At 37.0% G+C, this 25,476-nt stretch overlaps 1 protein-coding gene across 1 annotated transcript in view; it reads left to right on the top strand.

The window, feature by feature from the left end:
• Window positions 1-24,360, top strand: part of LOC134801757 (putative serine protease K12H4.7) — a 48,124-nt gene extending 23,764 nt beyond the window's left edge. The window contains exons 4-11 of the mRNA XM_063774354.1: window positions 4,163-4,273; window positions 4,570-4,703; window positions 5,111-5,249; window positions 10,366-10,511; window positions 11,007-11,135; window positions 19,669-19,801; window positions 20,523-20,717; window positions 24,201-24,360. Coding sequence (XP_063630424.1) covers window positions 4,163-4,273; window positions 4,570-4,703; window positions 5,111-5,249; window positions 10,366-10,511; window positions 11,007-11,135; window positions 19,669-19,801; window positions 20,523-20,717; window positions 24,201-24,360 — 1,147 coding nt within the window. The remainder of the gene's footprint in view (window positions 1-4,162; window positions 4,274-4,569; window positions 4,704-5,110; window positions 5,250-10,365; window positions 10,512-11,006; window positions 11,136-19,668; window positions 19,802-20,522; window positions 20,718-24,200) is intronic.
• Window positions 24,361-25,476: the final 1,116 nt, after the last annotated feature.

Raw genomic sequence — 25,476 nt, 5'->3', positions numbered from 1 at the left:
TGTGTGAACTGTCCGTTAATACGTATAGGCGATGATCCCGGGGTCACTGGAGTAAGGACCAATTAACCCGCCGCCGCCGCCGGTGCCGCTGGATCCACTTACGCTTCACCAATCTGGCCATTACGTCTGACAGAATGTATTATCTTTACCTCCTCTGGCAAGCCGGCTTTGTCACCAGCAAATTTAGAAAAAGTAGATCTGTGAAATCGATCACCCGTACAATTTTTGAATTTCACGCCTTTTTCTATTGACTTGACAGACTAGAGTATGACCTTTAACAGCAATTCTGAATTCACAAAAAATCCTTTGATTGATTTCCATACACGTTTCATAGTATGGTTCGCGTCTTTTCTGTAGACATAGCAAAGTTAAGGGAATCTTAAGCAAATTTTTACGCTACACCCTTTACAATACATATTTGCAGTAGGTACTTGAGACGCAAAAAAAAATGGAATAAATATTTACCATACGCGTCAACTTTTATGATATTGTTGTCCACAGAAGTGACCTTTTCCTGAAAATAAATGTGATTGACCCTTATAGTAAAATATTACACCCCAAATAAATTACTTCAAGATTTTATCCCAAAGCAGATGCTTTTATTTCAAATTATTTAAAGTTTATTTTATCGTCACAATATTTAGGCATATATATGCCTAGTTCCATTACTTAAAATCTTAGATAAGAACTCTAAAATAGAAACCACAAGCCCTTACAGTGGATAATGAAAATATTCTTTGTAGACTACAAAGGGCCGAAAGATGAAGTGGTTAAAGCCCCTTTACGCTGCAAGACACGGTTTCACCTACCGGACACAATTCAATTCAATTCAAATAGGTAGTTTAATACAGCGTAAACGAACATATCAACAACATACAACACAAAAATAAAAACACACACACCTAAAACTAATGAAATCTAAACACACACGTCAATTAATTAAAAGAAAAAACAATACACAATATTAATAGAGTTTGACCAAGAAAAGTCTGCAACAGTTTTGATAGCATACGCAGTGCAAGTATTATTTTAAACGTCAAAATTCTATGAAATATGACGTATAGATGACACTTGCACTGCGTGTGCTATCAAAAAATCGTTGCAGACTTTTCTTGGTCAAACTCTAACGATAAAATGAATTCTTAAAATGATTTTTTATTCTTATTATTAAAAGTAGTTCGACAACCATAACTGCTGAGCGAAATCTCCTGGGAATTTGCGAATAGGTATAGCCAGGGGAATGAGATTGCTGTAGAATTACCCGGAATCGAGCTAATGGGAGTTTTGTCGCTGGTTCGCCACACCTAGCCTAACCGATGAGACTCCAGCAAATTCAGCTAGGCCCGACGACTATCGGAGTGAGCGTATCGCACAGTGTAAACGGGCTTTAAGGGTAACGCGAGCTCGTACTAAATCACGGAGATTTACGGCACCAGTAATCGTAAGACGAGCTCAGCCCTAATATAATGAAGTGGAGATACTTTAGGATTTAACGCGGGATAATCCGGGAAAAATGAACGGGAAATCAGTAACATTGAGTATCTGAAGCGGTATTTATTTACATAAAAAAAACAATCTGATCTGATATAAGACCTATCAGATGTGATACGAGCTTGACACAAGCATAACAAGATCAAAACTGTAACTAATCGTTATATCGCAATCGGTCTACTTATATAATGAAGTGGGGATACTGTAGGATTCAAGAGGATAATTCAGGATAGTGGGAAATCAGTAAAATTGAGAATCTGGGTAATAAAATGCTTAAAAAATAGCGAGCATAACGCGGGCCACCTAGCCCAGTAGGTAGTGAGTACAGGTATCTTTCTACTAAAATAAGGAAGCATTAGTTTCACCGCACCGCAAACTCGACAAATCTAAAAGAAGAGCAGCGTTCAAGTCACGAACTAAATAAAGCAACTTGCAGCAAAAACTACGGCCAAGTTCGGAAACTTCGAAGCAGACTTGCCAAAGTAAACTAACATGTTTATTTATGAAAGTGTACGTATATGTGATGTGTGATGGGTTTCTGATGCGGCCGAGAATGTGAAATTTCTGGAGTCAAGTTTGATGGTCCGGTTTTTTTATTACGTTCAACCTTAAATTATCTTTTTTAGAAAAGTTTGAATTTGTTTTGTTGCCCTAATGCAGCGGTCGACAGCCTTTTAGCAGCCCAGGGCCACATAGTAGTTAACGAAGTTGACGCGGGCCGCACTTTGTTAATATTTATGACTTTATCAGACATTGTCGTTTGTCAATTTACATACAAAGTAGCCAGGGAGGCTCGCGGGCCGCAAGTGAGAGCAAAACCTGATTGATTGATATCATCAATAAAAACTTGTCATCTAGCCAATTATAGGTATTATAGGTACATGTACCTAATTAAGAAAGTTTAGTAAATGAACTGAACTACAATACCCAATATATTTTTCAAGTCATATATGAATTATAATATATATATATTTATTAATCAATTAAATTGTCAAATCACAAAATACCTACAAATACAAATGCATTTCAACACATCTAAATTTAACCTTATAAAATAACTTACAATTAAATAAAAACTAAATTACAACTAACCCCAAATAAATTACTTCAAGATTTTATCCCAAAGCAGATGCTTTTATTTCAAATTATTTAAAGTTTATTATTAGTCATATATTATGTTCATGTTCAAATTCACACACACATTAGTGCTTATTGGCTACACACCCAATGAAGCGAAACACACAAACAAACAGTACACGATCCCAAACTTTATGACACCGCCTAAGTTATGGGAAGAATTAGGGTCGTTTCCCAAACTTTATCGTGTCCATCCACCCGTAAGACTTTTACGAATCATAAACACCAATCTTTATAGGCGACTTTCGACCTAAAAAGCATGAGAACAGAGTAGTTATTACCTTGAAAAGGGATGGTAAAATTAATTCAGGCTATTTATCCATAGCGTCGAAACATTATGACGTCATCTTGCTTCCAGTAATCGTAATATTCTCGGCTTGACTTTAGCTTGTACTCGCTAGTTTTTATACCAACAAACAAAATTTTAGAAAAGTAACATAGACAAATATAGTATAGCGTGTACGTAAAAACTAGCCATTTATCCATTTGACATTTCTAGTTATTAGATTTCGAACCGTAATTCTTATTGCAGAGATGCGTTTTTGTTTTAAGTATGATGGCAAGTATGTTGCCGCTACGGACTAAAAGGGCTAGCCAAGTCAAATCTGAACTTAAATTACATCCCAAGCGAGCTAGAACTTGGCACCCATATAGATCATTTTTTTTTCCGGCGAAGTCAACAACGACATATATTCTTAATATTGAACTTGGCTCTCATTTCACATTTGTTTTTGATGGGATTACTTATACTCCTCCCGCCTTAGTTGCAAACTCTGCTGAACGAGTATACCCATCGATTTTGTCTCAAGTAGCGATATTATGAGATTATCTCCAAAGTCGGTGCATGTTCAACGAGCAGATACTCTTGCAGATACTCTCTAGCAAGATATGCAAGCGCAAAATGGAAGATTGTGTTTTCTATTATAATTTGTATTAAAATTTTCTTTGAAAAAAATTTTTTTGACATAAATTGCATGTAATTAGAAAGTTAATTAAAGTTTTGCTAGATTATTTGAAGGAAAATAGGTATATCGCGTAATTTAAGAAATTGTAGATAGATTTCATTTTGCCAGCCATATCAGCTTGATAAATACCTTGTATAAGTTTTTTTCCAAAACTCTAAATTATAAAACAGAGAACAGTGAACTAATATCCATTTTCCAATTAAGGGGGAGGCCTAAAGTCACTGCTTTTAGATAAGCCTGTAACATCTGGATATTGGAACTCATGGTCCACCTTGCTGCTTATTGCCTCACCATAGCTTGATGTTCCACAGCATGTCATTACTTACCTACTTCAATGGCCCAAAAAGGATCTTGGCCTCTGAGACAAGAGAGTGCCACTCTGCCCTATTCTGCACCACTTCACGCCAGTTGGGTACTCCGAGGGCGGACAGGTCTTTTAGGGCTTCGTCACTCCAGCGGTATCTGGGACGCCCAGCTGGACGTTTTCCTCCCGGGTGCCGCACATACGCTCTTCACACAGCATACCTTCAGCATGCCATTAGTTATTTATATTAACTTGTTGTCAACAGGGACACCAGCGTGGAAGACCTCCGATACTTGACCGTGGACCAAGCTTTGGGAGACCTTGCTCAGTTCATCCAGCATGTCAAGAGCGATGCTTTCGAAGATGGTCGCTACAGGTGAGTTAACAAACTAATCCAATGTTGAGTTGGTGAAATGAGTCCCTTAACTTCAAACTCGGGCAAATCCATCCGTCAGATTATGCGATTTTGGTATTACGAAAAGGTACTAGGGTAGATATTTTATGAGAGGTTCAATTAGTTAAATTATGTTTCATCCCTTACTTACAAATACATTAAGCCAAAATGACAGATAAAGACAAACGATTCATAGCTGATTCAGGGCAATAACGCGTTCATGAATAACGCCATCAATACATATCAATCCATACATCAATACATATTATGTTCAACAGGAATGGCTCCGTTGGCTTAGTGGGGTGCTCCTACGCCGGCAGCATGGCTACATGGATGAAACTGGGATATCCTCACCTCATTGATGCTGCCTTCTCCGACAGTGGACCCTTGCACGCTCAGGAAGATTTTCCTGGTATGTCCAATATCTCCATCATCAGGTATCTTCAGTAGGCTGTTCCAACATGGCTACATGGGTCAAACTAGGATATCCTTACCTCATTGATGCTGCATTCTCCGACGGTGGACCCTTGCAGTCTCAGGAAGATTTCCCAGGTACATTTGGTTTGTCATACCGCTTCTCATCTCACCGACTTCTTAATCCTTGATGAATTCCAAATGAAGGAAAAACCAAGTCCCGTTAAGTCCCGTTGTGTAGTTTGATAATGTTTAATAATCGTGAAAGTTTAAATCAGTGAAGGAAAAACCATCTGTGTTTTCATTAGGCCTCACCTGACGGGGCCCTCAAACGGACTAGTCCATCTATTAGTCACTTTCTAGCCTCTTCAACGTACTATTGAAATGTATTTTCGTAATTTTCAGAATACCTAGAGGTGATAACTGAAGCGATTCGCAGCCAAGGTAGTGAAGCATGCTTGACAACCATCGAACAAGCTGTCGAGCGGATTGTCGAGCAACTTGCCACGACCACTGGTCCTGCTACTATCTCTAGTTTATTCAAGTAAGTAGTTAAGTAAGTGTGAAGCTTGACAACCATCGAGCAAGCTGGCGAGCGGGTTGTCGAGCAACTTACCACAACCGCTGGTCCCGCTAATACCTCTACTTTATTTAAGTAAGTATTGATATATTAAGCCTCTGTTTCTGTCATCAATGTGACATCATCTGACAATGACAATTTTGCCGTACATTTGACACTGACTGTCCTTACTTACTTATGCACAAATTGTAATGAATAATGATGGAGTTATTTGATGGTCAGGTATTGACCTATTGCGCAATGTTTCTTCATCCCTACTATTTAGGTATTATAAATGCGAAAATAAATCTGTCTGTCTGTCACCTCTTGACTCTGAAACTGCTGACAGCTGAACCAATACAGATGAAATTCGTTGTGGAGATAGTTTGAGCCCCGAGGAAGGACATAGGGTAGTTTTTATCAATCATCATCATCCCACGCAGCCGGAGTGGGCAGAAGCTAGTAGATTAAAACTCCGTACTTTTGCTTACTCAGTCCTGAAAATAGTTTTTATGCGTCAATATTTTTTACCGGTCTGACTCACGACCTTGCCCAGAGCTTCACACTAATGACGTCACGCTGACGTCATTTCGCGCCATACGATTACTGTTTTCGTCGTGTGCAGCACCGACTCGTTAGCTCAGTAGGTTAGAGCGCCGATATACAGCAAAACTTGACCATCGGAGGGCGGAGGTTCAAATCCTTCACGAGTCAGACTTTTTGTATTTTTCTGACCCAGTTTTCCTGGATTTTATTAAGGATCTGTTTAGGAGGACGTAGCGAGATTCCCAAGAAAAACCCGTATATTTCATTGATGAAAATTATAGGTATTTTTATCTTGTAGGTACTTATTTTTTTGCTCCGTAATTAGTTTAATTTAATCAAGCCTTTGAGCTTTTTATATAAGACTCAGCCTTTAACCTAATTAGACTGCATAAATGTGTATTTTTAAGTCCCAGAGTCCGTAGGTAGCAACTAGCATTTCGTTATACCAAGTTATACTAAACTTATATAGTAACTTTTTACCTAATATTCTGTCCCTACCCACAAATGACTTTTAAATGGTATTCCTAGGTACTTACTTGTTTCCTACTAACTAGTACCTATATCTCATTGGTTATTAATATACGCAGAGTTATTAAAGGATAATTACAATTTTATGTACTGAGAGGAAACAATCGAGTCTAAAATAGATATAATTCTATTTTAAACTTGATTGTCTTTATTAGGTTTATATTTACACCGAATTTCCATTAGCAACGTCATTGTTATCGGTTACTTCAGTTAACTTTAAAGATTAAATATAATCTTTTAGCTTTGCCAAGTTCGGGAAATCCGGCGTTATTTCTGTAAGTAAACAATAATTGATTTTAAATATTACTTCATAAAGACGGGCTTTACGGGCACTATGACGTGGGGCCAGAAAATTGGTGCGCAAATGCACGGTGGTTCGGCTTGTATGGAGAAAGTGTCAAAAATCGATTTCTCCAAAAGTATCAAAGATACGTTCAAAATAAAAATACGTTTATGTTTGTTGTTTTAAGGTCTAATAAAGAAACAGTAATAAGAAGTTTTACTTTGTATATAATATCATTAAAAAAAATCATACTGGTAACAATAAAAATATACAGAATACATACAATTTTAAAGCCTTATAAAATTACAATTTAAAAAATATATTACAACGTATTCTTCAATAATATAATAATACCAATACTTAATATTAATTATAATGTAAAAAATATAATATTTAAAACAAAAACTTATATATTTACAGAGATACAAATATCGTACAATTTGTGCAACACAAAATATTTCACGTCACGTCTCAGCAACCTCAAAAAACTAATTTAGACTAACTAATACTTCAAAATAATCTAAAATCCTTCATAAAAAAAACATCCCTTAAGCTCCATGAAAAATGGTCCAAACCATACTCACAAATAATCAACTGGATCAAAGTCAAAATACAAATATCAGAAATTCCACTGGGAAAAAATGAGAACGGAGTAATTGCCTCGAAGAAAAAATGATTTGCGGAAATTATTGTCTAGCTAACATTATTGTTAGTTAGACTTTGAGCCCGGGAAAACGCAACGTACGAGCAACCTACAGCTAGTTCTAGCCCTAGGCAATGTTAACCCCTGCGATTTATGGATGGTGACCGCCCATGCTATAAACGTAAGTGGAAATTGACTCCTGGAACAGCCATGCCCTTGAACTAAAACCGCTAAAAAATGTTCAAACAAAAACTCAAACGAATACGCTTACCTCGCGCTTCGCGCTCGCTTGATCAATCAGCAATACGATGTTTAAGTGCAAAAAAAAAATAAAAAAAATTGCATTTATTGGGGATCGAACCGGGTACCTATTCCCATATCCTTGCTTGTAAGCGTCTTTCCAACTGCGCTATGATAGCATTTAGATGAGCTGACGAAATTTGGTTACTTATTCTCGAGTAAGAATTTAAATATCTAATCTAAAGAGAATAAAGTGTATAGGGGACGTGCATGAACTATAGGGGGCAGCACAGGAGCCGTCAGATCTTTGGCGCGAAGCGTAGATGTGTAGTTTATGATTCCGATGTAGCCCACGAGATGGCAGAACCTACTATGTACAAGGAAACGTACTTACGAGAACGGTAGATGGTAGCACTTGCTTTGGCAATGTACATGTGCACATATGTTTCCGATTCAGGCCACAAGATGGCAGGCCCTCCAACGCGCACGGTCCCTATAGTGGGCGTGCGTGAACTATAGGGGGTAGCATAGGAGCCGTCAGATTTTTGGCGTGAGGCGTAAATGTGACGTTTATGCTTCCGATGTAGCCCACAAGATGACAGAATCTACTATGCATAAGGAAACGTACCTACAAGAACGGTAGATGGTAGAACTTGTTTTGGCAATGTACATGTTTCCGATTCAGGCCACAAGATGGCAGACCCTCCAACGCGCACGGTCCCTATATGTAGTAGAGGGTTATTGTCATACTAAATTTTGTAGTCACAGTAAATTTACTGCCATCTTTCGATACAGGATTAAAATGAAAATGAAAAAAAAATATCAATAAATGTATATATGTATGGATAAATGATTTTTTTTTATTTTTAGAACGCCATACGATTTTGACCCATGTTCTTTTACTGATATGAGTAAAAATTGTTAAATATAAAATGGTGTCGCCATCTAGACGAGCATAGGCCAAAGGTATGGCGCCGTATATTCAAGAATCAAATTTTCTTTAAAGCGCAAAAAGCCATCATCTGTTGCAAAAAATAAACGAATGCGCTTAGCCCGCGCTTGATAAATAAAAAATACGATTTTTTTCATTTTTTCAAAATAAAAAAATAAAATAAAAAACAACAATTGATACGAAATTTAAGTATAAAAAAACACAAAACGTTATGTAGCAGCATACAATTACTGGGGATGGAACCAGGGACCTCCCTAAGCAAACAAAAAAGCGAACGTTTGCAAAATGCGCCATGATAGTTCTTACTAAAGCTGACGAAATTTAGCTACTCATTCTCAAGTAAAAACTAAATATCTAAATACCGCCGAAACCAGTGATACAAATTTTCTGAATTTTTGGCCATTTAATCTATAAACATATATCAAAAAGAAAAAACTCTTATGATATCGATACGACTATTTGTTTAGGCGACAGGTATCACGACTCCGCCATTTTTAAAAATTTCCAAAAACCGGATTGACAAAAAAAAATATTTAGTCATAGAATCTGGTCACAAAATTTCATAAGAATCGGTTAAGAATTGCGACCTGTAGAGGAGAACATCCGGAAATACAAAACTAAATATCTAAATACCGCCTAAACCAGCGATAATTTTTTTTTGCATTTTTTGCTATTAACTCTGTAAACATGTCTCAAAAAGAAAAAACTCTTATGATATCGATACGACTATAGGCGCCAGGTATCACAACTCCGCCATTTTTTAAAATTTCCAAAAACCGGATTGACAAAAAATTTTTATTTAGTCATAAAATTCGGTCACAAAATTTCACGAGAATCGGTTAAGAATTGCGACCTGTAGAGGAGAACATCCGGACATACGAAAGCAAAATGCCCGAGTCAAAACGTAGACCTTCGCTTCGCTTCGGTCAATAAATACCATGCTACTAATAAAAAATAATAATAATGCATACCTTTGTTTACAACTTCCATAATGATGCAATTGATAACAATTAAATAATTTCGAAATATGGGCCGTAAACTAACTTTCACTTGAGCGTGTCACTCGTAACGCTACTTAGGCGTGGTCGATGTGCTCACTTCGAGGGTCCGAAAATTAATGATCTGCTTAAATAATTTGAAAAATATGTATAGTCTCAGGTGGTATGGCTATTAGTTAATAATTTGCCATAGATAATCTTTACCCAAGTCACTATGGCTTTCCTAGACTTATGGCCTACTACAGAACCACCGTGAAATGGCGTTTGTCCACATTTCGTCGGTGCGCATGTCCGCGTTATATGAACGAGCCTATCTTTACTTTTGAAATCTTCGTAAACTATACGGAATACAAGCGACAACGATCGTGCATGGAAAACATACCCGTCAGAAAACGAATGTGTAGGATACATCCGCCAGGGCCCTCATTAAGTGCTCATGTACACGATGCGAGAACTCGCATGCGAGTTTTATTACATTGCGGGTTTTGATCGATCGGTTGAATTGGACGTAACCAACAGCCCGCAATGTTACTAAAGTAGCATGCGAGCTCGCGCGCCGTCTAACGGCTCGATTCGGAAAATGAATTAGATTTCTACTAGACTTCAACAAGTTACGATACGGATAATTTAAAGATATTTGTAAAATAGATATGTCAAATTTGACGTTTCCGCGATTCTGGGGGTCCTCTTGAACGATTTAGACAAGTTATGAGTTAGATATCCAAGTCACATCTATGCGATATCTAATGTAGATCTAGTTGATCTCTAAATCGTCTCAAGATCTTGTGTTTATCTCGAAATCCGAATAGGCCTGTAAATCAGCCCTAAGGCCGCAGCAGTACGTACCTAATGTCGCTGGAGGTGCCATCCGAAGGATTTCTATAAATAGTTTTAATTTTCTTCTTCCACAGCACGTGTTCCACCATCCAGGCTACTCCCTTGGACATGGCGACGTTCTTCTGGTTCGGCATCACGGAGACCTTCGCGTATTTGGTGCAGTACGCCACTCCTGGAGATATACCTGATGCATGCGCTGTTTTAACTGACTCCTCTGTTGGTAAGTTATTCTTAAAATTAATGAAAATGTGTATAAAAGGTATATGATTGTGATATTTGTTGTGTGTTATCTCAAAATTTTATAGTAATATATATAAGTGAATTTATCAAACACAAGATTGTATTGAATATACTAGGTACTACAAAGACGGAAAATGCTGTATTTATCTGAGCTTCATCGTCACTTAATCAGGCCCCTGTTTCACCATGGTGCTAATTGTCACCTGACAATGACAATTCGCTGACTTCGCTGTACATTGTTGGCCCAACAAGTGAAAATTGACGCAAGGACCCATCTTTACTTACCGATTACCAACCTAGAAATGTTCACGAAATTATGTCAATTTTGTCAGGTGACAATTGTCAAGTCAAATAGGCGTCTGGCGAGGGGAGACTAGGATTAATCACAGGTCTGTCTCAAACCTCAAAGTCTATGATTTTTAATAGGGACGGTTTTTAGGATCCAAATGAGTCTCAATACAGCTTTTTTTGACAGATGACCCAGTCCAACGCCTAGCCAACTGGATCACCAGCCAGCCTTGGACGCAGCCCTGCATCGAGACCCGCTACTCCGTCATCGTGGAGCAACACACCAACACCAGCTATGACGCGCCGCAGGCAGTCAGTGAGTAGCCATATTTATTGTAAAGTCAGTGAGTAGCCATATTTATTGTAAAGTCAGTGAGTAGCCATACTTATTGTAAAGTACCTAAGGCCAACAAAAAGAAATAAAGGATGTAAATCTAACCGTTACTTTCCGTTTTGTGTTTCTTTTTGGTGTTATGTAACTTGTGTAAATGTAATGTAATTATGTGATGTATTTTATAATTAATGTAATATTGGTGTAATGTTTTAATTTGTAATACAATAAAATTATAGTTACCGTTACTTAAGTCAGATTGTTACGTTGTTAACTTCGGCCCGATTCGAACTTTAAGATACGTCAATTAATAGATCTAGAAACGATATGGATTAGATGTGTCAGTGTCAAAAGTGACGTTTTTGTTTGAAGAAACGTCACATTTGACACTGACACATCTTAATTTAACGCTGGTATCTAACAATTAAGCTTGTAAAGTATAATGTAGGTACGGTACTATTAATATTATTATGAAGAATAACATTCTTATCTTCTTACCCGTAACTCCAACCTCTGAACATCTTCAAGTGAAATTATTTAGGTAGGTACGTTAATGAGAATTTGGTTATAACGATATAAATTCTTCACTAAAAGTAAATTTGTATGTACTTAATGTAACTTAGCTACCAACCTTTTAGCTACCTCACCCAGTTTAGCTACCTCACCCAGTTTAGCTACCTCACCCAGTTTAGCACGAGTGCGACGGAACATTATCTCCCGCTCGAGATGTAACCAACCCGTCTTTTTCTTACTGTATCAATTTAGAAAGGTAGTTTATGTAACGTGCGAGATACTGTCGCGACACACACATGCTAAGCCTACACGCTTAATAGTTATTCAATTATAGTTTTGGAGCGCAGAACTCTATAAACGAATTTATAAATTTCGAAGGAACGCTTTGTTATGAAAAGACTCCATGATTAAAAATCCTTCAAAGTAAACTACAAGCAATATCGCTCAAACACCCAATAACCTAGAAAACACTGCGCCCCTAAATGCTAAATTTCCATAAAACTCAAAAATACACTTTGTTTCCTTGTAAATATTGAACAAAATCGCTTAACACCGAACTGCGCTTTATAAAATGCAATCCCTGTTTTCGTTTTGTCCATCAATATTGAAAAATTCGCAAACTATGCGATTCCGCTTTAATAAAAAACCAGGATATCTTGAACCGTCATCTGTAAAACAATATAGAAAGATTAGGTGTCATGTTTTGGTGGTTTATAAGGTAACTGATCTGCGAAATCCAGTTCCGCTAGAAATATTAATATATTTTTCGAGAAATAGGTAAAAAGAATAAGTTGCAGCGTTGCTTGGCAAGTTATTATTCGTGCTACAAATTCAGTACATTTTGAAATAAAGAACGGGTTATTAATGTTTTGACAGATTCAATTTTGCTGTCGCGAGAAATTTGGTTCAAGAAAGTTTAGTTTACTGGAATTTACCATATCCATTCAAACTCATATAATATCTTTACTAGGAAGTTAATTTATGGAAAACCAAGATGAACATGTATGTATGTTTTTGTGGGGGTCCCTTTGTTTCCCATAAAGTTTTAAGTCATAATGTATTGTTTGTCATATTATCTTTAGTCATAAAACTGAAACCGTTAACTTTTCAGGATTTTCGTAAGATTGGTTATGTTAGGTTAGGTTTGTATTATGGCAATCCTGAAAAGTTACGCGTTTCTGAGAAAAACCAATTATGACTAACGAAAATTAAAACTATTTGGGAAACAATAGAGACCCGTTTTTATGTCTTTACTGTCTTTAGAATAATTTTAAAATTATCACACGTCACAGAAGAATATCGTATTACTGATGCTAACGTCATGGTAGTAAAACGTTTGATATTTCATAAATTGGAGCTGATTTATTTCACTATTAAATACATTATTACTTATTGATAAAAACTTCATTATCACATATCATAATTAATATGTTATATTATTTTCTATTTGATATTAATTTGCAAGTCTACAATACACACAATAGCCCTAGGCAAACTAATTTATACTAGTTTACAGTAGGTAATAATGAATCCTGGCTCATGTGACGGGAACTTGAATTAATTTGTTGACCGGAACACCATTCATTGTGCACTGGCTGTGTATTGCCATTGCGTGCGCGGCCCAGTAAACTTGTAACAAGTTGAACCAGTGTAACATAAAAGGGGCCCACTGATTAACAGTCCGCCGGACGGTATCGGCCTGTCAGTTAGAACAAAATTTTGTCAGTTCCGAACGACTGTTAATCAGTGGGCCCCTTTAATAGAGGTATAAACTTCCGTTACCTTGAGTTTTAAAGTTACATTGATTTTGAAAAGGCTCTTTAACGAAGCTTTCTAAAAATAACCCTACCTATCGCAATATATCCTATCTACAAGGTATTCGTAGCCCCTTTTATTCTTTTTTTTTTTAATATCGTTTTCCTTTTATAAATTTAAGTATTTGTTTACAAAACACAAGAAGTTAAAAACATAACAAAACGACTCCCCCTCTCTCTCGACTCGGCTCGAAACTCGAATTAATGTCGATTTCGTAAAATGTTTCGTCCAAATCCAAGTTCACTACCTATTTAATGTAACTTGACAAAATCTGGCCAAGTCATTATACGTATTAAAAATTAAAGATATCTTATTGATACGGTTTAACACCCCCTGGCACTGACTAAAATAACCGACTTGGTTTCACATAACATCTCAAAACTTTTTTGTAGTACAAGAATTGCATTGCGAGACTTGCATCTTTTTACATGCATCTGCCTACCCCTCCGGGAAATAGGCGTGATTATATGTATGTATGTATGTATGTATAAGTGACAGTATTAAACCGATTTACTATTAACCAGCAATGTACATCGAATAAGCGAATTGTCACTGTCAAATGAAGTGACAATTGTAGCCGTGGTGAAACAGGGGCCAGATTTATTGAGTGGTTGGGCTAATCCTTCAGCTCAACCTCTGTAAGCGATGCGATTACCACAGCTACGTAAATACGACTCTACAATGAGATTTTCATTAAATTTATAGTAGGCTTAAAGCAAATACGGGGAATTAAATTAATCGCTTTGATTGAACAAATAGAGGAAATCATTCATTTGCCGGAACTACCTATGTTATTATTAAGTATGCGTGGGAAGTGGGAAAAGTATATAATAATCTTACAATGAATATACATGTATACTAAATAATCGGTAAATCCTAGGTCTTACCACGGCGACCGGTAAAGTTTGAATCATGCACTGATTCTCAACCCTTCCCGCTCAAACCCCCGTACACCGCACCGCATGCGCCGTTAAGTGGGTTAGGTTAGGTTTGAACTGCGATCCTCACAGAACTGAACAAAAGTGGGTTAGGTTAGAACTGCGACCCTTACAGAAACGAAATGCTACTAGAACAGTGGGTGGTTTTTACCTCCTTTTCTACATAGTACACCATCTACCATAATCTTTCATCGGGCCCCATAGAAGTCGGTTTTTTTTCTTAAAAATTATCATCTAATAATCTCAAGAATCAGTGCATGATTCAAACTTTACCGGTCGCCGTGGTAAGACCTAGGATTTACCATATCGGTGTTGGTAAAAGCCCGAAGTAAACTAGTAAGATTTAACATTTTGGGCTTTTACCGATCGGCATCGGTAAAAACTAGGATTTACCGGTAAAACCTAGGTTTTTCCGTACTTCGGGCTTTTACAGTAACATATATATATTATAGGTATTGGTCTTACATAATATTAATTAGTCTTAAATAGCTGTGCTCAATCCTGACCTATCAGCCGAATACATTTACTTACACAATAAGCTAAACGTCTACTGAAAATCAAACCTAATATCTATTAAGTTACACGTCAACATGAAATTACATACAAGCAAATAACCCTCCTTTTGCGTTGCCGTAGTCGGGTAAAAATATAGCCCGTGTTAGCTTAAACAGACCAGTCTCCACAAACAGCACCCTTTCACGAGTATGACGCAGTCATCGCCTCCCTCAACCTTCATTCAGGAAAGTGGCATATTACAATGAAAAGGATTTACTTAAACCAAAAATTACATTTCCACCCAAATATGAGCACATTTCAAACTCCAAAATTCCAACGCTTTCAACTCTGACCAAATAAATAAAAGTTCGCGCTAACCGGCGGAATATATAATACCTATGTTTCTGTTGTTTGTTTATTTGTTGTTGGTTTTCCACTTGAGACTACCGGGATATGATTTACTTTATGAATTGAAAAATTAATCGCTATGTGGGCATTTATTTGTGCCGGTATGAGGCTTAGCGTTGTTAATTTTGTTATAGGTTTGTTTAGGGGTTGTGTGTAACTAAACTGTTTGAAATTTACTTTCGTTCATATGACAATCCGATTTTAAGTATTCGGAAATAGCGCAGTCGTGATTTTCTTCTTTCGTGGTTTTCAAAGTCCTAATTTCGATATTTCGGACGTACCTATATAAAATCGTGATTATGAAGATCCAGGTTACGAAATTCTGAAAAACATATTTCGGAATATTTGGGTGTTCCCCATTTGAGGGTAGATTTTGTTTACTTTTATTTAAATACCTAAAGATACAGGTAACAGAATGAAATCTCATGGAACACTTTATTCACCTTGTTTTTCGTACCTGTCTACGTAAATTTCTGTAGGTACTTAGGTAGGTACTTACCTATTTTACAAGTAAGTAGGTGTACTTATTTATACGTGAATTTCAGTTTTTTGTACATGAATCATAAATTATATGGAAAATGTAAGAATTAGTAACCTATCTTTAAGATACACATAACTGTGTGTGTATGGGTACATTTAACTACATTCAGGCAGGCTCGCAGGCTCGCATCAATGCTTGCAGAAGCCTACGTAATAATTTCGGCACTTCCCAGTACGCAGTAGGGGGTGGTGGAGGGGGGTTCTGCACTGTAGATTCAGTGCTAATTTGTACGCCTGAAACATGGACTACACACGGGTGACACGGACGACGAAATATTATGATATTATTTATAATTTCATATTGGTAAAAAACATATATTAAACCCCACTTTGTGGGTAGTACCTAGTGAAGCGTTGCCATAGAAATACTTGTATTTTTGTTATATATACAATACAATACAATTACAATACCATTATAAGTATTAGTTTAATTTTGAAGTAGTTTTATTTTGATTTTAGTTTAGTTTTGAAATGTTTAGTTCATAGTTAGATTTAATGTTTTTTGTACCTACTTATTAGTTAATAATATATTGTTATTTATTTAATTACAGATTTAATAAAGATATTCCTAATTTATTAGACGCGTAGGTACGTCAACATGTTTGTTGTGTGTAAAATCCAAAATTAGAATCATAAACATCGTTATATTGCGCAGAGTAGGTAAACAAAGTCTGCCTGCTAATATATGTATAAATATCTACCTAATAAAGTTATGTTTGATATTAGGGGTCATCCATTAATTACATCACACGTTTAGGGGGAGGGAGGGGGTCAAGAAAATGTGACATCTTGTGACAAGGGGGAGGGGGGGAGTCACAAACTTTGTGACGTCACTTTAACTTCATCAGTAACCGAAAAATGTATTTAAATTATTTTATACGCTAATATACATTTAAATAACAAGTTTTTGAAACGATAATCGTTTTTATTCGTTTAATTTTATTTCTTAATCAGTTTTGGGTTATAAAATTAGTAACATTTCTTTTGTCAAAAATATTTTGATATAATATTAAATAAATATTTGCCGATTCGTTGAAGAAATGTGACGTCACACCAGGGGGGAGGGGTTTGCCAAATGTGACCAAGTGTGACAAGGAGGGGGGGAGGGGTAAAAAAAACCTAGAAATTCGTGTGACGTAATTAATGGATGACCCCTTACTATCAATTTTCTGTCTAGACAAATTTAATATGAGTATTAACCATAACCAATAAAGTCAAGTTTGCGTTATCACAGTAGATGACTGTTACTGTAAACTATCTCTGATCGATTAGGAAATTTGTGACGTCATGTAAACGGAGATTATAAGTTAAAAGTTCGGATCTAAACTTTAATTTACGTCTAGAACATTTAAAAAAAAATTAGGTACCTACCTACCAGCTGATGTTTGTATAGGTACCTAATACTTAGTTTCTTTTACCCAATGACATTTTTGCTACATTTGTTTTGACTTTAATTAAAGTAACAGATTTTAGAAACATTTGTTCTATATACTCGCTCGTGATCATCAACCTATATCGTCCTTGTGCGTTTATAAGTTCTACGACTTGATTAATTTTGGGAAACCTTGTCTGTAATAAGTAATAGGTAATAAAAAGGTTGGCTTTGCGACGCCCCCCTTAGTCAAAACGCGAGGCCGTGGGCGAAGGCCCCATTCACCCACGCCTAGCTGAGTTACTGCATATAGGTACCTACCTGCTAGAAGATAGGCTACTTTATTTTCCATCTACTCTGGTATAATGCTCGAGTTCACTCAAGTGAACGTTGTAAACAAACATTTAGAATTACTGTAAAGTGTAAATGCTACTTGAGTGCTGTATTACGCTCTAAAGCTAAGCACGTCGGTATTTTAGAGTAACTTTTACATTATTACTTCATTTATATAAGGGGTCATCCATTAATTACATGAATTACATCACACGTTTAGGGGGAGGGAGGGCCGGGAGGGGGTCAAGAAAATGTGACATGTTGTGACAAGGGGGAGGAGGAGTCACAAACTTTGTGACGTCACTTTAACTTCATCAGTAACCGAAAATGTATTTAAATTATTTTATACGCTAATATACATTTAAATAACAGGTTTTTGAAACTATAATCGTTTTTATTCGTTTAATTTTATTTCTTAATCTGTTTTGGGTTATAAAATTACTAATATTTCTTTTGTCAAAAATATTTTGATATAATATTAAATGAATAATTGCCGATTTCGTTGAAGAAATGTGACGTCACACCAGGGGGGGAGGCGTTTGCCAAATGTGACCAAGTGTGTTAAGGAGGGGGGAGGGGTAAAAAAACATGGAAATTCGTGTGACGTAATTAATGGATGACCCCTAATGTATTTTTCTACTTTCTACTTTTATGCCTTATGACGACCGGTCTGGCCTAGTGGGTAGTGACCCTGCCTATGAAGCCGATGGTCCCGGGTTCGAATCCTGGTAAGGGCATTTATTTGTATGATGATACAGATATTTGTTCCTGAGTCATGGTTGTTTTCTATGTATTTAAGTATTTATATATTATATATATCGATGTGTGAGTACCCACAACACAAGCCTTCTTGAGCTTACCGTGGGGCTTAGTCAATTTATGTAAAAAAAATGTCCTTAATATTTATTATTATTATTTATTATGCCTCTTAGTTGACTATTATTTATTTTTTCGACTAGCATTTTTAACGAAGTGGTCATAAACAAAGCTGTCAAATGATATTTGAGTCATGTTATTTAATTATCGTGCGTCTCGCCCGCGTCATTACATGATGTACGAGCGAAACACACGATATTTGAATGACATCAGTTAGACATACTTACTCTTATAATTGTTGTTGTCTGTAATACGACGACTTCCGGTTCGAGCGCCATCTTGATGGCACGCGTCGGGATCAATTGCTTTGTTTTTTGCTCATTAATATTGTTTAAAGTGTAATATCGATAGCCTATTATACAGTAAACTAAAGTGGTAGTGTGCAGTGAATGGAGAATTTATCTTGAAGCACGTTTAACCATCATTTTGGAGTCAACGGCCGGTTGTCCACGTGTTTCTTGTAAAGCCCGCTATCGCTTTACATGAGCTAAATCACCGTACACTGTCTTGTACTAACCGTACAATTTCAATCGTTTTACCCTGCTACTACGACCTTGACACTGGCGAAATAGCCCCAATGGGCTGAAGCCATAATTTTAAAAGAATGAATGAATGTAATACGACAACTCATGGCAAATGGCAATTTTAAAGGTCCTTAGCGTTCAAATGATCAAAACTTAATATTTAATATAATTATACTGTTAATATTTAATAGTTTAGTTTAATGGATGTATATCTTGTGCACCGTGAGTCTCACGGCCGCAATCTGCAGGCTTCGATGCACCTTAGACCTGCACTATTCATAATTTTAACACTTCCCAACCGCTACGATCTGAACCAGTATACTTAATTAACACTTGGCTACGATCCTCCTCGTCCTCGAAAGGTCCTCCTTTTATTTAGAGAACTATGATAATATCATTACTTACGTTAACTATTCCCCACAGGAGAGAAAACTAGTGTGTTATCGCGAACAGTACATTTTTCTCTCCTGTGGGCAATAGTTAACAGCTTGTGAGCATGTAAGCAATGATCTTATCATAGTTCTCTAAATAAAAGGAGGACCTTTTCACGTGGATAAGGGTTAAATAAGAAAATTAACCTTTATAGCCCTTAACTCTTGTGTATGTCTACAGGAAAGACATAACACAGTGATCTGTTTGACCCAAAAATTGGCAGCAGGTATTCTTTCTTGGTCTCCAGAATCATAATCGCCTTTCTGTTACAGTGCGACTCTGGACGTACCAGACCTGCGTAGAATACGGCTGGTACCAAACAACCACCAGCAACAATCAGCCTTTCCTCGACACCATCCCTCTGGAGTACTTCCACCAGATGTGCAGAGACTTCTTCTCGTCATAGTGAGTATACTATGCATAGTTACAATCTGGTACCAGGCCTGCAGAGTATGACTGGTATCAAACAACCACCAACAACAAACAGCCGTTCCTCAACACTGTTACTGTGGAGTACTACCACCAGATGTGCAGAGACTTCTTCTCTTCATAGGAAGTACCCTAGTTCCATTTGCAGACCATAAGATTTCAGGTAGGTAACTATAATATGATAACGATAAGAGTTGTGCAAATATTCTTCAATGTTTACGATGTTTGTTTGAATCATAATAAACTAGAGTTCTGTTTTACCCCGCATAACATCCGTAAGTGTCACCAAGACTCTTATTGAATTTTTGCGTAAGGAACTACCGTGCTACTCCTATTAATATCAATTCATGTACGAGTATACAAGCTTTTGTTTAACTTGCAATGTTTGTATATTTGTTCGGGTCAAATCTTGCATGCTAAATTAGATCCACTTTACATTATTCGATTGAGCTGAAACTTCACATACACATGTAAATTGGGTGACAATGCAACATTGTGGTACCATCAAGCTGATGGACATAGGAGGTAGCCATAGGAACTCTGTGATAAACCAACGCAACCTAATTGTGTTTGGGGTTGTTAGAATTGTCTCGATGAGTTTTAGTTGCCTGTTGAAAGAAAAATAAAATCAACTATTAAAAGTTCCTATCAAAAATGTTTTGTTTTTTTCAAAAATACTTATTAAAATCTATTCCAGCTTTGATGAGGAACTCCTGGCCTCCGGCGTATGGCGTACGAACGCCCTGTTCGCCGGGCGCCACCTGCCGGACTGCGTTGTAACCGTGGCCGGCGGACTGGACCCCTGGGCGCCGATGGGGCCCAATGTGACCCATGCGACAGAGATGGCGCCTGTTTATGTGGTGCCTACGGTTTCGCATTGCCGGGCAGTACAGTAAGTGCTATAAAATTATTTCAGTCCGGATAGTTTAGTAATAGTTGCTAGTGTTCTAATTCCTGGGGCCTAATGCGACACATGCGATTGAAATGTAGTTTATCAGACCTATACTCTGTATCTTTAGGTATTTAAATAAAAGTGAACAAAATCTACCTATCAAAATCTATCTAACTATTGAGGGTAGTTGAAAACGTTACATCTATACATATAATAAAGCTGAAGACGGTCGAAAGTCTGTACATGGAAGATATTTGAAAAAATGTTGGCTGGGGATACTTAGAATCGATAACAGAACACGTTCCAAAAGTTTTTAGAATTTTTGTCTGTTTGTCTGTTTATCTGTTTATCTGTTTGTCTGTTTATTTGAACGCGCATCACGTTAAAACGGCTGAACGGATTTTGATGAAAACTTTACTAATCTGTCGAGAAAATCCCCGGCCAGGTTATAGGCTATAAAAATTCAACCCCTAAAAGGGGGGGTAGCCACAACACTCGATTGACTTAAGTTTGCCCCTGAATCTTATGGCGCTACATAGGAAGGAGGGGCAAACTTTTTCCAAATATGTGCTACCACTATTGAGTACCCAGGTAAACTAACAGATGGAGCTGAATTTAATACGTTGTGATATGAATAAGCCACCGAGCAAAAGATTTTGCCAAATTAACTCTAAGTTTAGAAGACACGGATATCTACAAAAATAATTGAATAATTATGTTGATTTAATAAATTAATAATGCATATATCGAAAAATGTTCGCGCTCGCTTCGCTCGCGTTTTCAATAATTTTCTAAGATATGGCGACTGCAGCAGCATTACTCTGTTGCAACGTTGCTGCTGCAGCACTGTCAATTTTCGTGATAAAATGATGTGACTGACTTCCATGCTAAAAGTAAAAATGTACAACTGTCTGTCTATCAAATTGCGTTTTTATATCGAAAAATTTTTGCGCTCGCTTCGCTCGCTTTTTCAATAACTTTCTAAGATATGGCGACTGCAGCAGCATTACTCTGTTGCAACGTTATTGCTGTAGCACTGTCAATTTTCGTGATAAAATGATATGACTGATTTCCATACTAAAAGTAAAAATGTACAACTGTCTATCAAATTGCGTTTTTATATCGAAAAATTTTCGCGCTCGCTTCGCTCGCGTTTTTAATCACTTTCTAATATATAGCGACTGCAGCAGCATTACTCTGTTGCAAAGTTACTGCTGCAGCACTGTCAATTTTCGTGATAAAATGATGTGACTGATTTCCATACTAAAAGTAAAAATGTACAACTGTCTATCAAATTGCGTTTTTATATCGAAAATTTTCGCGCTCGCTTCGCTCGCGTTTTTAAACACTTTCTAATATGTTGCGACTGCAGCAGCATTACTCTGTTGCAACGTTACTGCTGCAGCACTGTCAATTTTCGTGATAAAATGATGTGACTGATTTCCATACTAAAAGTAAAAATGTACAACTGTCTATCAAATTGCGTTTTTATATCGAAAAATTTTCGCGCTCGCTTCGCTCGCTTTTCAATAACTTTCTAAGCTATGGCGACTGCAGCAACATTACTCTGTTGCAACGTTGCTGCTGCAGCACTGTCAATTTTCGTGATAAAATGATGTGACTGATTTCCATACTAAAAGTAAAAAATGTACAACTGTCTATCAAATTGCCTATTTATACTGAAAAAATTTCGCGCTCGCTTCGCTCGCATTTTCGATCACTTTCTAAGATATGGTGACTGCAGCAGCATTACTCTGTTGCAACGTTACTGCTGCAGCACTGTCAATTTCCGGATAAAATGATGTGACTGATTTCCATACTAAAAGTATAAATGTACAACTGTCTATCAAATTGCGTTTTTATATCGAAAAATTTTCGCGCTCGCTTCGCTCGCGTTTTTAATCACTTTCTAATATATGGCGACTGCAGCAGCATTACTCTGTTGCAACGTTACTGCTGCAGCACTGTCAATTTTCGTAATAAAATGATGTGACTGATTTCCATACTAAAAGTAAAAATGTACAACTGTCTATAAAATTGCGTTTTTATATTGAAAAATTTTCGCGCTCGCTTGGCTCGCGTTTTTAATCACTTTCTAATATATAGCGACTGCAGCAGCATTACTCTGTTGCAACGATATTGCTGCAGCACTGTCAATTTTCGTGATAAAATGATGTGACTGATTTCCATACTAAAAATTAAAATGTACAACAGTCTATCAAATTGCGTTTTTATATCGAATAATTTTCGCGCTCGCTTCGCTCGCGTTTTTAATCACTTTCTAATATATGGCGACTGCAGCAGCATTACTCTGTTGCAACGTTACTGCTGCAGCACTGTCAATTTTCGTAATAAAATGATGTGACTGATTTCCATACTAAAAGTAAAAATGTACAACTGTCTATCAAATTGCGTTTTTATGTCGAAAAATTTTCGCGCTCGCTTCGCTCGCGTTTTCAATGACTTTCTAAGATGTGATAAAGGTGACATTTGGGTGGCGACTGCAGCAGCATTAGGTACTCTGTTGCAACGTTACTGCTGCGGCACTGTCAATTGTCGTGATAAAATGATGTGATTGATTTCCATTCTCAGCTGTAATGCGGCAATGAACGTCACTCAATTTACCAAAAAAATTCAATGTAATCTTAATGACCCTAGGGAGAGGGGGCACCATGGTCTAGAAATGCATCAAAATATCTTAATCCGGCACTGGTCGTTTGCGGAGTCTAATGATTTGGGACTCGCATTTTATACGCATTACCATGCATTCCCGAAAACAATCGAATCATTCCCGAAAGTCTCGCAACGCATTGAGGTTACAAGGGGCACGTGTCTTCCTCAGGAGTCTGAAGAAGACCACGGTTAGTGGCGGTCTAGCCACAGGCAGGCCGCTTCGCTTTCGCTCGCGCGCGTATACCTTTTACGGCTTACTGTATCGTCCGATATACACCTACTACCTACTCTGTCGTTTAAATCACGTGTAAAATTTGAATAAGGGCGAAAAAACTATTGACTTTGGAGTGTAGTTTTATTTAGTCGTACCTAATTGTAAAATATTTTATCTGGACTACAGTCCTCTAGCATATCCATCTGTCAACTTTACCTACTTCAAGTTCCGCCTCCAGGCGTGAGGGAGAGAAATTAGGATTAGAAATTAGCCGCTTACTGACACAGACCGAATTCCACGCGGGCGGAGCCGCGGGCACAGCTAGTGATCAAATAATGTAGGTTAAAGGCAGGTCGTTCAGTGACTGATCCAGGCGGTTTTCTATTTGGTTGGTTAACCAATGAATGTTATAACTACCCGCAAATGTACAAATTGTTTGATTACTTTTTTTACACCCTATAAACACCCTATAAAAAATTGTTTTGAGAAACTTAAATGTCTCCTATCCCGAATAACTACCCCCCGTACGTGTTCAAACTATGGTTATACAGGTATTTTGTCATTTCTAAACCAGTGATCGTTCTCTCTCTTTTCAGATCAACAGCATCAAGTGAGACGGAAGAGCTCGCCCGCGCCAAGCGTGCTGTATTGAGTCACATGCAATACTACATGACCGGGGAACGATCCTCTGCTAGTACAACTTTCGCTGGTGTCGCCTGTTTATGGGTCGTAGTTGCTGGATTCTTACTCAAGTAGCTTCACTACACTTGCTTGTGACAATATTCGGTTCGAAGGACTATTTGTGTAGAGATATTATGTCGTATTTATTTTGTTAGCTGGAAGAGATCCCATATAGGGATAAGTTCGCCTTTGTTGTATTTAATTCACTCTGTAACTGTTTCTCGTTTTTTTTTATTTCTATGTACAATAAACTGCTAAAAGGAGGGTTATTTACTATTCCGTCGCTGTGTTTACTAAAGTAGTATCACCAGGCTAAATGTAACTATCAACCAAATTATTTGCTCAAATACCTCAGTGACCTAAAAAAAATATTAGAGAACTGTACCTACATATCTGTTTGATGTACTCGTCATGGTTAAAATATGGTTAAGTTATTAATCAAAATAAAGTAAGCGTAATTATTTTTTCTCAAACATGGACGGCAAAGTCGACTTTGACGTTTAAAAAATTGGTCGCGAAGCGCGTAGTTTATGGTCAGTCAAAAATTAAAAAGTTAAAAACATTGCAGTCTCGATTTTGGGACTGCAATGTTGCATACAAATTCCATTATTTGTCGTGTTCCAAACTTTTTAAAAGTTGAAATGGCCATATCAAATACAGACACAGGCCCATTAAACAGCCAAACAGATGATTAGTACTTATAATTATAATGTTGGTACCGCGACTATTTAGCTGTCTCAAATAGGTTGGCGTATTTTCGGCAGAAAAATACACTTCTATTTATTAATTAAAAAAATAAAAAGGCGGCAAAGCTAATTTTTTCAATTGTTTCTACTTTTTTCTGTGAAAATATATACGTAAGAACGTTGATTCTGTAAAATATTTCTATTATATTTATATTTCTTGCACCATTTTTGAGAAAAGCACTATATATGACTCGGCTGGAAGGCTACTTGCTGGCTTCGGATTCAATTAAACGGACTCCCAAGGTCGTCCGTTTAATACGAATCCTCAGCCTGCAAGTAGCTACTTCCGAGCCTCGACAATAATGTACTATTGTTGTCGTTTTATTAGACCAAGAAAAGCTGCAACGTGTATATATCACGTAACAACAACGGTTTAAGATTTTGATTATGTTGAAAGATAATTTCTAATAAATAAATTCTAAGGTGATTAAATGAAACTCACAGA

Source organism: Cydia splendana, chromosome 23, assembly GCF_910591565.1.
Source record: "Cydia splendana chromosome 23, ilCydSple1.2, whole genome shotgun sequence".
NCBI classification, from domain to species: Eukaryota; Metazoa; Arthropoda; class Insecta; order Lepidoptera; family Tortricidae; genus Cydia; species Cydia splendana.
This window is presented reverse-complemented; position numbering and strand designations above follow the sequence as displayed.